The following is a 12,321-nucleotide window of genomic DNA, read 5'->3' on the forward strand; positions in this document are numbered from 1 at the left end:
TTGGCAGCAGCAGCAGTGTATTAGACCAAACAGAACTTTGAACTGAGGGATGGAACCGTCTCTATCTCTGAGCCAGGTTCTGTATTGAGCACCATTATATAGCAAAGCCTCTCACAGAAAAGGTTTGTGTGCTGGACCTGGGGAAAAGACCAGCAGCTTTCTAAGGAGTGTTAAGGGTTAGGGCTGAGTGAGGTGACCACTTTCAGCTCTGTGCTTTGAAGATCAGGTAGAGCAAAACTGCAGTTCTTCTTCCTACCAACAGGATACATGGTAGCTGGCAGGCAATGCCACAGATCTTGCAAAACAATCTTTATTGAAATACCAGAGGCCATGGGGATGGGCCCTAAGGTTTCTGTTCTGGAGTCAAGATTCTTTCTTCAACATGCCTGGCCTGGGGCCCTAGTGGCTGAGGAGACAAAGTGAGGGGCTCCCACAGTACTCGGACTAGGACCAGGACATTCCTGGCAGCCCAAGGGGATACAGGAGTTTCCGAGAGAGGCCCCCTCATGGAGCTGACCAGGAGCTCAGGGTCCCCGTAGCACATATGAGTACAGAGCTGGAAGCACCTTCTCCATTGGACTGTCCTAGGGCTTTTCTTGTCACCCAAGGCAGGTGGGAGTCAGAAAGTGCCCCTCTGGACACCAGAGATAAAAAGACATCTGAGGCCGTGAAGAACAAAGATGCTTTAGGACAGACATGTTGGGGACTGAGCAGCCATAGGCCACGGCTGAGACAGGCACTTGTCAGCTGTCCTTGCCTCCACTACTCTTCTGGTCTGAAGCTGTGGCTTTAGTCAGGTTTCCAGCTTCTCTTTTGAGTACACTAAGCAGAGTCTGAGAGCTCTCCAGGATCTGAGACCAGAGAAATAAAAACGATGTTATTTCTCTAGTAGGAAGGATTCCATTGCCTCAGCCTCTAATACTGGAGGATGGTGGGAGTGGTAAAATTAGCCCTTCCACCCCACACCGTGTACTCTTTTCAACACATCACTGCTCACTCTCCTGGATCCCAGACAGCCCATTGTCCCGCTTACAGCCTCTGAACCACAGTGGACCCTACCTAGCCTCAGATGGTAGTGGGGTACTGACAACGCACATCTGAGAGCCCCACCTTGAGGTAGGCGGCCTCTGTCTCTGCGATGGTCCGGTCAAACTCGTTGCGAGAGGCGATCTTGCGCGCCAGGTTCTCGTTGACGCGGGCCAACTTCTCCGTGAGCTGCCTCACCTCATTCTGTAGCCGCTGCTTTTCGTCTTCCTCTTGCTGGATCTGCCGGCACAGCTCCTCCCGCTTCTGACACAACTCCTCGATGCCTAGGGTGGGCGGGAAGACAGAGCTGTAGGTAGGGGCTCATGAGCTTCGGACCCCGACCGGCACGACAGAGGGGCAGGCCACAGAGCGGGGCTCGTGAGGCGTGTCCACGCAGCCTCCCGAGTGGGTCGGCCGGCCCCGGCCCGCGGCCTTCAGCACCCGACGCTCACACTTGACCAACTCGTTGTTGTAGTTCTGCAGCGCCGCGCCCTGTTGGGTCATGGTCCGCACCGCGTCCGGAAGCCTCAACCGCCGCCTGCACAGCCAAGCCCGCGCCTGCGCACTGCCTCCACAGCGCGCGGACGCGCGAACGTCACGGCTGCGCCACAGGTCCGCGCTTGCGTCATCACTGTGCGCTACGCTGGGCGGGTCTGTTTTGTGGACAGTGATGGAGGCCGAGGGTGCGGTGGCGGTGGCGGCGGCGGCGGCGACGACGACAATTGTCGTCGCCGATGATTGTGATTCTAGGCCTGGACAGGAGCTCTTGGTTGCCTGGAATACTGTGAGCACCGGTCTGGTGCCGCCGGCCGCGCTGGGTCTGGTGAGGCCGGGGAAAGATTGGCGGGCCTGTGCAGAGTTCTAGCGACTTTGCATACTTTAGGGAGTCCATCCTTGGGTTCTCACGCCTGTAAAGGGCTTGCCTCCTTCCTAGCTACCTGATTTGTTTGGTTTCCTGGCAGCCCTTCGGTTGTTGGGCTTTTCCCATGCCCCTCCTCTCTTTTACTCCTATTCCGCCCCTCTGCTCTCGGTTTTCCGTGCCCCAGGCATCTTCCCGGACCAGCGGTGCAGTCCCACCAAAAGAGGAAGAGCTTCGTGCAGCTGTGGAGGTTCTGAGGGGACACGGTCTGCATTCTGTCCTGGAGGAGTGGTTCGTGGAAGTGCTGCAGAACGACCTTCAAGGCAACATTGCCACGGAGTTCTGGAATGCCATCGCCCTTCGCGAAAACTCCGTCGATGAACCCCAATGCCTTGGGCTTCTTCTGGATGCATTCGGCCTGCTGGAAAGCCGCTTGGATCCCTATCTTCATAGCTTAGAACTCCTAGAGAAATGGACTCGTCTGGGCTTGCTAATGGGCGCTGGAGCTCAGGGGCTTCGGGAGAAAGTTCACACTATGTTGCGGGGAGTTCTGTTTTTTTCCACCCCCAGGACATTCCAGGAGATGGTTCAGCGCCTCTATGGTCGTTTCCTGAGAGTCTATATGCAGAGCAAAAGAAAAGGAGAAGGTGGCACAGACCCTGAACTAGAGGGTGAGCTAGACAGCCGGTATGCCCGCCGCAGGTACTACCGACTTTTGCAGAGTCCTCTGTGTGCAGGATGTGGCAGTGACAAGCAGCAGTGCTGGTGCCGGCAGGCTCTGGAACAGTTCAACCAGCTTAGCCAGGTCCTGTAAGTACTGCTTCTTGGCTATGCCTCGGTTTCTCTGGATGCCTCGTTAGTCCTGAATTCAAAAGACCTCTGAATAAAGCTAATAAACTGGCTGATGAGGTCTTTTTTCTTCTATGCTTGTAACCAGGGATTATTGTGTATCAAGTTTATACTGTACTGGGCATAGGCATAGGGTGTGTGTACAGTATCTTTATGGGAAAAGCCTTCCTAGGTAAGGGGCAGATGTGTATTGTGGGTTCTCCATGAGCGGGGATCTCCTCCAGGCATAGACTCAGTCTGCTGGAGCGGGTTTGCGCTGAGGCCGTGACCACCACCCTGCATCAGGTGACCCGGGAAAGGATGGAAGACCGCTGCCGAGGAGAGTATGAGCGCTCTTTCTTGCGTGAGTTCCACAAGGTGAGAATCTCCTCCCTGGTCTGTTTCCTGTTAAGTGCAAAAGAGGAGTTGTAGACCTGATACCAAACAGTAGGCAAGTTGACCAGGAGTGGTGACAGTTGAAGTTATCTTGGTGCTGTATAGAGGCCAATCCTGGACCCTGGTGACAAGGAAAAATCTGGTATGTACTAAATAGGTCTGTGCATTTAAAATTAAAACTTTAAATCCTGGACCAGGGGTGGCTCCAAGGAGTTTCCTCAGGCAAGTATGGCAAGACGCCTACAAGACTTTTCTTTCCACTGCTCTACAAAACATATGCTGACTTAACAGTTCCCTTCAGGATTAACCTATAAGCAGTTTGTCCTCTGGCATGGAGTTAGGGTGTCCTAGTGAATGCCTCTGGTTGCCCATACTGTTGAGGTTTGGTTTGTAATTCTGCTGTGGGGTTCCTAGCATTGTGCAGAAGCTAGGTTCAGCCCCATGAAGCCATACACCTTGTTTCTGCTTCACTCCACACTTCCCATTCTTCAGGTGTCTATCTGGTGTGGATGCGTGTTAGCCATGGTGGGGAGTGATAAAAGTGGGTGTTCCAGCAGTGTTGTCCTAGAGTCATGAACCTGGAAGCTCTTGGGGCAGCTGCAATGAACCCTGGGCAGTAGAGTGTAGACTTGATACTTCTGGCCTCCATACACAAGTCAGGGCTCCTTTAGGATCCTGCCAAAGGGGTGTGGTTACTGAGTCAGAATGGAGCTTTTAAGTGTCATTACACCTCACACACTAATGATCTTTCACAGTGGATCGAGAGAGTGATTGGTTGGCTTGGAAAAGTGTTCCTTCAGGACAACCCTACCAGACCAACTTCTCCAGAAGCTGGCAACACACTGCGTCGTTGGCGCTGCCACGTACAAAGATTCTTCTACCGCATCTATGCCAGCCTACGCATTGAGGAGCTTTTCAGCATCATCCGAGGTTGGTCCTGCCTCTTACTTTACAGGACCTACTTTTTTCCCAGTGATTTCCTTTGCTTTCCTTTCCTTCTGCTGTTGGCAGGGTGGTGAGCTGAGCAGAGTGGACTTCCTCTGACATGGCTCAGAGTCTAGATCAGCATTGAGCAGGTGCTTCTAGGTATCCACTCTTTGTTTCATCTTGGTTCCTGCTTGGGACTGGCCCCTTGTCATAATGAGGTTATTATAATCAGGTGTCAATATGTAGAAGAGTCTAGGGTAAGGCTGGAGAGATGGTTCATTAGTCAAGATGACTTGTTGCTCTTACAGAATACACAGGTTGTTGTCAGCATCCAAGTGGCAGCTCACATCAATCTGTAACTCCAGTTCCAGGGGATCTAAAACCCTCTTCTGCCCTCTACTGGTACTAGGCATGCACATAGAACGTATACATATGGGCAGGCAAACAGTCCCTGTGAGCAAATACACGCATAAAAATTTTAAATCTTAAAAATCAAGATTTGTGGCTGGGCAGTGGTAGCTAACACCTTTAATCCCAGCACACGGGAAGCAGAGGTAGGTGGATGGATCTCTGTGAGTTTAAGGCTGGCCTAGTCTACAGATCGAGTTCTAGGATAGCCAGGGCTACACAGAGACACCCTGTGGTCTCAAAAAATCAGGAGAGGAAAAAAAAGATTTGAAGGCATTTTTGATTAGTTGCAAGAGTCATTTGACAACAGTGTTTATTTCTATTTTCCCAAGAACTAGTACAACTTAGGACAGTTCAGCGATCTACCACTGTGAACTGTGGGAGGGATGACTGTGTTGTGTAAGTCAAGGCAGCTCTTGGAGCTTTGTCACTACACCTCACACACTAATGTTGCACTAATGATCCATAGTGGATGGAGAGAATAGTTGGTTGGCCTGGCAAAGTATTCCTTCAATGAAGCAGTTATTCTGGTCAGATGAGCCATCTGTGGTCAGGTTGGCCTCCAGTGACAGTTACACTGACAGTAGAACATTTTGTACCTGATGGGTGGCTCTTGTCTGAGCCCTGCCAGGTTGTGTATCATGTGCTGTGTATATCTTTTAGTGCTTTTTACACCTTTTCACTTACCTATCCCTGTGGCATGGTTCTTTTTCAGACTTCCCAGACTCTCGGCCAGCTATTGAGGACCTTAAATACTGCCTGGAAAGGACAGATCAGAGGCAGCAGCTCCTTGTGTCCCTCAAGGTGGCCCTAGAGACTCGACTCCTCCACCCAGGTATTGTGTGGCCACTGTGGCCTGGACATCCAAATAGTCCTCAGGGATCACATACAGTTTCTAGCCCTGGATTTGTAGGCCTGAGAAAGGAGCACGTTATTAAGCAATTTTGAAGTCCTTGGGGGAGCTGGGCTAACCCTGAGCCAGGCTAACCTGAACTTTATCTCTTTTTGAAGTAAGTCTGAGCATGATTTGGTCTGGGGTAGGTTTGTGGTCTTTTTAGAGTAGATGCTTCCTAAGGACAAAGTTTATATAATACTACTTTTTATGTTTCCATGACCAAATACATGATAGAATCAACTTAAGGCCAGAAGGATATATTCTCTTGATCTCAGATTCCATCATAATGGAAAATGTATGTCAGTCCGTGTACTCACTTGACAGACAGGAAACCAAGTCCTCAGGAAGTAACATTTCTGCTAGCTAAGCCCTGACTACTAAAGGCTTTTTTCCTCTGTGTTTTTTTGTTTTGTTTGTTTGTTTGTTTGTTTTGAGACAGGGTCTCTTTATGTAGACCAGACTGGCCTTGAACTCAGAGAGATCTGCCTTTCTCTGCCTCCCAATAGCTGGGATTAAAGGAGTACGCCACTACACCTGGCTTAAAATAGACTCTTGGGCTTTAAAATAGCACTGCAAGTTGGGAATCAAGCATTCAAAACATAAACCTGGGGGCTGGAGAGATGGCTCAGCGGTTACGAGCACACTGACTGTTCTTCCAGAGGTCCTGAGTTCAATTCCCAGCAACCATGTGGTGGCTTACAACCATCTGCAGTGGGATCTGATGGATGCCCTCTTCTGGTGTGTCTGAAGACAGGTGTACTCACATACATAAAATAAATAAATCTAAAAAACAAAAAACAAAAACCAAAAAACAAACCATGAGCCTGTAGGGGACATTCTAAACTCAAACTATAAGAGACTGCTGCTATAAAATTGTAGAGACTGTTTCTGTAAGTGGATTGAGATAGGGTGGAGGCAGTCTGCTTGAATGAGGTCACCCAGCCTTGTGGCCAGCCGCCCATTCAGGTGCTGGCATTCAGAAGGCTGCTGTCCAGGCTCTTGTGTGATCGCTGGCTCTTACTCCCTAGGTGTCAACACATGTGACATCATCACTCTCTACATTTCTGCCATCAAGGCACTGCGTGTGCTAGATCCCTCTATGGTCATCCTGGAGGTGGCTTGTGAGCCCATCCGTCGCTATCTGAGGTGAGTACTACTGGCACTTGGCTCTTTCTGCTGACCTCTGGTGTTTGCAGAACCAGAGCAGCAGTCAACCCTGACATGCCGTAGACATGAGGCTGCCTGGGTAGGGCTGGATTGGCTCAGGGTAAGGAGCCTTTTTCCTTTTGCTAGTGTTAGGTAGTCATCCAGCCCACTTCACAGTGTTCCACTGTGTGTATATGTATGTATAAAAGAGAGAGAGAGAGAGAGAGAGAGAGAGAGAGAGAGAGAGAGAGAGAGAGAGAGAATGTGTGTGAAAGAGTCGGGGAAGGGGCTATCTCTCCTACCCCCATACAAAGAGAAGCTTATCTAGGGCCCAGCCTTGTTGAGCAAGCCTGATAAGGAGACCAGGCCTGGTCTCTGTCCAGCTCGAGCCTTAGGAGCCTCTGTGGCTGCTCTGGTGCATTCCTTGGCAAAGCTGGTCATTAAGCCCTTCTTAGGACCCCAGCCCCTGCTTTTCTCAGAGTGATGCTGGGCTTGCCTTTAGTACCACACTAGCAGGTGTCAGGATGCCCATGCACATTGTTAGGAACAGCAGCATTCAATCTTGGCAGGACACGAGAGGACACAGTACGGCAGATTGTAGCTGGGCTAACCGGGGACTCAGATGGGACTGGGGACTTGGCTGTTGAGCTGTCTAAAACTGACCCGGCCTGCCTGGAGACCGGCCAGGACAGTGAGGATGATTCTGGCGAGCCCGAAGACTGGGTCCCTGATCCTGTGGATGCTGACCCAGGTCAGTTTACCTGTTGGCCTCACCTCTGCCTTTTCCTGGGCTTCTTCAGTGGTCTATTAGGTCCTGATTATGTATGTTGCTACCCAACCCTGGTTATATCAGAAGCAGCTATTGCCTCAGACTTGGTGGTGAGGAAGGGGGGGGGTTGTCAGAGGTCAGGGCCTTGCTTAATATTAGCTGGTTTGTTATATGTTCCTCACTGGCTACCTTAGCTACCTAAAGAAGGTGCCTTTGTGGGTTATACTTAGACCAGATTCATGGGAAGTCTGCATACCCCACTTATTTGGTCCTGAGTCTCATGTATTAAGATGGCATTCTCTGGCCAGGTCCCATCTTTTGCTCGGCCATACTCTGCTGGGTTACGATAGGCTGTGGATTCTTTGTCCTTCTCAGGTCTTAGCATAAACACAGCATCTTCAACTTTTTAAAGGAAAACCCAAGGACATTTGTTGTATTCTTTATGGCTGATTGAGGATCCTTATGAAATAGGAGGCAATATTTATCAGAACAGTTGCCTTAGGAACCAACCCCCTAGCTCTACTGGGAGACATTATTCCCAGCTTCCTGGGACATTGGGAGCAAGCCCTCCAGGCTGTGCGAGACCGCTGTATCCAGCAGGTGAACTCTAAGGTGTCACTCTCCTTGTCAAAGTGCTAGTGGTATGCACTAGCTCCTTTATACTATGCAGCAAAGTCCAGTTCCAAGCGACGCTCTTCAGACATCATCAGCCTGCTGGTCAGCATCTACGGCAGCAAAGACCTCTTTATCAATGAGTACCGCTCCCTGCTCGCAGACCGCCTCCTCCACCAGTTCAGCTTCAGCCCTGAGAGGTAAGCACGGAGCTGGTTGGCCTCCAGGGGGCGGTGAGGCCTAAAGCCTTCATTCTGTATTTGGAGGAGAACACATGACTAGTACTGCCCCTATTGGCCAAGTGTTGTGGTAATTAATCTCAGTTGGGGGTTTCTACCCTGTCTTATATCATTCGGTTTTCAGATAAAAGACATACAGCTTGATTTATATATATATATATGATGTATATATGTATAATATATATATATATATAACACTACTTCTTTTATATATATGTAAAACCTTTAAAACACTAGAGCTGGACAGATAGTAACTCTCGTAGCTATTATGTCTACCATTAATAATCCTGAGTTATAACTTGCCATGTTTCATCTGGGACACTTTTAACTCCTGTTGGCCAGCCTTCATGGCCGTGTTTTTATGATTCATCTTCCCCATGGTACTACCTCCTCCTCTCCTTTCTCCTCATGGTCCTGCCTTAGATCCCAAGCTCAGGAACTGAAACCTTGTCTACCTCTCTTCTGCCCAGCCATAGGCTGTAGGCATCTTTTATTCAATAGTTTTAAATTAAGGAGCAAGGTTACATATCATCACTTGGTATACATGAGGATCTCCTCATCCCTGAGACAGCCACACTTTGCGGGGGGCGGGGGGGGGACAGTATTTAGCATTACAATACATAATAAAAGACGAAACCTCAACAGCCAAAATGACCAAACTCTGGCCTTAGTGTTGTGCTTCCTGCCTTCCCTTCAGCCCAGGGTATCCTGAGCAGGTGGGTTGTCTGGCCTAGTTGTCTGCTTAGGGTAACAGTTGAAATGGAGTCATACTGCAGCCCTTCCCAGAAACTTGTCCTTCCAGGGAGATTCGTAATGTGGAGCTGTTGAAATTGCGCTTTGGTGAGGCCCCCATGCATTTCTGTGAGGTCATGCTCAAGGTAAATATCCAGGACTGCCCCAACAGTTGCACCTGCCACCACCATTAAGCCCAGAATGTTGATAAGGTATCCTTTCTTAGGACATGGCAGATTCCCGACGCATCAATGCCAATATCCGTGAGGAAGATGAGAAGCGGCCTGTGGAAGAACAGCCACCATTTGGAGTCTATGCTGTCATATTGTCCAGTGAATTTTGGCCTCCCTTTAAAGATGAGAAGCTGGAGGTCCCTGAGGACATCAGGGCAGCCCTAGATGTTTACTGCAAGAAGTATGAGAAACTGAAGGTATAGCCAGTAGTCTTTTGGTAGTTTATATCTCTGGTACCACAGCCCTACCACTTCCTAATTGAGGTCATCTGAGTGGCCAGTCCTGTGTACTTTCCTACTGTTCCTTTGACCTATTTTGGTTGTATGAGGTACTTGTTGGCTTTGCTAAGTTTTTACCCTGGGTCCCAGACATGGCTTAGTCATATCTTGTCGATCAGATCCAAAGAATTAGGATGGCCATACACTAGTATCATTTTTCTTGATTTTTGCTGATACTGGAATGGCTCTGGTAAACCCCAAGGCTGTGCTAACAGGTCAGGCCTGTGGCCACAATTCCGTTATCTTCCACCAGCCGAGCTCCTAAAGGGTCTAGCTGGGTCTCTGGATGACTGACTGTGCGGCCCATGTGTTATGACCCTTTTGCAGGTCATGGTTTTAGAACCAGTGTTAGGGAAGCTAAGCTGGCTGAGACCAGGGGAAGCCACTGGTACTGCCTCCTTTTCTATCTTTAAAGTGAGTTTATTGGTACACTTCTCCCTTAAGAGCTACAGGGGTCCCAGAGGGTCTCAGACCATCAGTTGGCCACTAGAGCAGAGGAATCAGTGTTCTGGGTGCTACCTTAATGAAATACTGCAAATTAGAGGGTTTACCAGATTAGAAATGTATTACTGGGTTGTGGTTGTGTTGCCCCAGAATGCTCTAAGGGAAACGATCCTTCCTGCCTCTTGCAGTAGCCCTAGCAGAGCATTGAAGTAAATGGTCTTTGTTTTTCAAGACAGGGTTTCTCTGGATAGCCGTGGCTATCCTGGAACTCACTCTGTAGACCAGGCTTGCCTCCAACTCAGAGATTCAACTGCCTCTGCCTCCCAAGTGCTGGGATTAAAGGCGTGTGCCATCTATGCAGCAGAATCATTTATTATGACTTCAACAAAATGTCACAGGCTGAGTGGTTTTAAACAGAAAAATATTGTTTAAGTTATGTTAAGTAGAAGTCCAGTGTTGGGGTGTTGGCAGGACTGTGCTCCTCCTGATGCCTCTAAGAAACTACTCTCTTGTTTCCCTGGCTCTTGGTATATCAGCATACTCTATGCCTCTTATAACCACTCCCTGCTGTGCCTTAAAGCCTATCCTATTGTGTGTGTGTCTGTCTGTCTGTCTCTCTTTTTTTTTTTTTTTTTTTTCAGTTTTTTTGTTTATTTGTGTTTGGTTTTTGGTTTTTCAAGACAGGGTTTCTCTGTGTAGCCCTGGCTGTCCTGGAACTCACTCTGTAGACCAGGCTGGCCTCAAACTCAGAAATCGGCCTGCCTCTGCCTCCCAAGTGCTGGGATTAAAGGCGTACGCCACCACCACCGCCCGGCACCAGGATGACCTCTTCTTAACTAATTACATCTACATTAACTCTGTTTGCAAATAGCTCGTGTTCTAAGGTACTGAGACATGAGAGGGACACAATTTATAAGCAGTATCCATTGTTATATCATGGTTGTTCAGGAGCTGGGGACTGGAACCAGGTCTCCTGGTCTTGCTGCTGACTACCTGCCTGCCAGGGATGGCATTGGTACAGGGCATTGGTGCCAGGTAGCATCTGTTCATCTGGACCTGCCTGGAACCCACTAGACGGTTCTTGCTTCCTGCCCAGGCTATGCGGACACTCAGTTGGAAGCACACCCTGGGCCTGGTGACAATGGACGTAGAGCTTGCTGACCGCACCCTGTCTGTTGCGGTGACCCCAGTGCAGGCAGTGGTCTTGCTGTATTTCCAGGACCAAGGTGAGTCCCTAGAACCCCATCTGGTCTGCCTTGAGCACACTACCTTGGGGCTAGTGCTAGACACTGCTGTCTGATGAGCTGTAAGGTGACACACTGACACCCCTGCCCCCTGAAGAATTTAGGGATATCAACCATTCTTTTTACCTCTGAGTTACACAAGACAATGCATGTGCATCTGGGAGTCCAGCTGGCTAACAGATGCTGGAGCAGGTATAACCTCCAATGGACCCTGCATCCTGCGGTTCTGCACACAGCCAGCTGGACCCTGGAGGAGCTGAGCAAGGTGGTGAAGATGCCTGTGGCACTGCTGCGAAGACGCATGTCAGTGTGGCTACAGCAGGGTGTGCTGCGGGAGGAGCCTCCAGGCACTTTCTCTGTCATCGAGGAAGAGCGGCCTCAGGATAGGGACAACATGGTACTGATTGACAGTGATGATGAGAGTGACTCAGGCATGGCCTCCCAGGCTGATCAGAAGGAAGAAGAGCTACTGGTATGATGGCCATTTCCACATTGGGCTGGGTTGGGCCAAATAATTTGTTGGCCAACTAACCATGTCTGGCTTCTGTTCCTAGCTCTTCTGGACATACATCCAGGCCATGTTGACCAACCTAGAGAGCCTCTCTCTGGAGCGCATTTACAGCATGCTCCGCATGTTTGTCATGACTGGCCCTGCGCTGGCTGAGATTGACCTGCAGGAGCTGCAGGGCTACTTGCAGAAGAAGGTCCGAGACCAGCAGCTTATCTACTCTGCGGGCGTCTACCGCCTGCCTAAGAACGCCAACTGATGTCCCGTCCAGGCTCTGACCCTCAGCATTCATGCCTGTGCAGCCCCTAGGGTACCTTCTGCTCCCATGGTCCTGTGCCCATCCCCTGCCCATTCCCTGCCCAACACCCAAAGAACAAAGTCAAGCACATTGGCTCATCCTTTCATGTATTTTGTTGGGCCCCATGAATACATACAGGTTTGCGCTCTATAGCCACCCTGCGATAACCCTCCGGGGCCTGGGTTCCCAGCAGCAGGTAATAGGGCCACCTAAGAAGCCAAGCTTACCCCAGCTTGAGCTTGTGTGTTTGGGCAATAAATTCCCTAAAGCTACCTTCTGTAGCCTGTCCTAGATACATGCTGGGACCTGTTCAGCAAGAGTGAATAGGGTTGGCAGCTCAGAGTCTCCTGAGTTAAACTTTAACCCCATCCTGCTTTTGTGGCCTTTAAAAGGGACTCTTGGGCCTTCACTTGTGTGTAGCATATATGGAGTCAGTGCAAGGCTCTGTGCTGTTAGGACATTTGCATGGGATCAGATCA

The 12,321-nt window shown here is 49.7% G+C and overlaps 2 protein-coding genes across 2 annotated transcripts; one reads left to right on the plus strand and one right to left on the minus strand.

Annotated features, from left to right (window-relative positions):
* Window positions 1-294: 294 nt before the first annotated feature.
* Window positions 295-1,628, minus strand: Ssna1 (SS nuclear autoantigen 1). Its single transcript, XM_028772915.1, has 3 exons — window positions 1,479-1,628; window positions 1,111-1,310; window positions 295-851 (listed from the first exon to the last, which is right to left on the minus strand). The coding sequence occupies exons 1-3, from the start codon at window positions 1,528-1,530 to the stop codon at window positions 744-746; spliced, it is 360 nt and encodes a 119-aa protein (XP_028628748.1). The 5' UTR covers window positions 1,531-1,628; the 3' UTR covers window positions 295-743.
* A 24-nt stretch (window positions 1,629-1,652) lies between these two features.
* Window positions 1,653-12,114, plus strand: Anapc2 (anaphase promoting complex subunit 2). Its single transcript, XM_028772916.1, has 13 exons — window positions 1,653-1,849; window positions 2,073-2,695; window positions 2,959-3,091; window positions 3,865-4,039; window positions 5,160-5,279; window positions 6,368-6,485; window positions 7,055-7,236; window positions 7,925-8,066; window positions 8,908-8,983; window positions 9,064-9,267; window positions 10,889-11,018; window positions 11,273-11,508; window positions 11,591-12,114. Exons 1-13 carry the CDS (start codon window positions 1,697-1,699, stop codon window positions 11,801-11,803), a joined length of 2,505 nt encoding a protein of 834 aa, XP_028628749.1. The 5' UTR covers window positions 1,653-1,696; the 3' UTR covers window positions 11,804-12,114.
* Window positions 12,115-12,321: the final 207 nt, after the last annotated feature.

This window comes from Grammomys surdaster, unplaced genomic scaffold (genome assembly GCF_004785775.1).
Source record: "Grammomys surdaster isolate TR1022 unplaced genomic scaffold, NIH_TR_1.0 219, whole genome shotgun sequence".
Lineage (NCBI taxonomy): Eukaryota > Metazoa > Chordata > Mammalia > Rodentia > Muridae > Grammomys > Grammomys surdaster.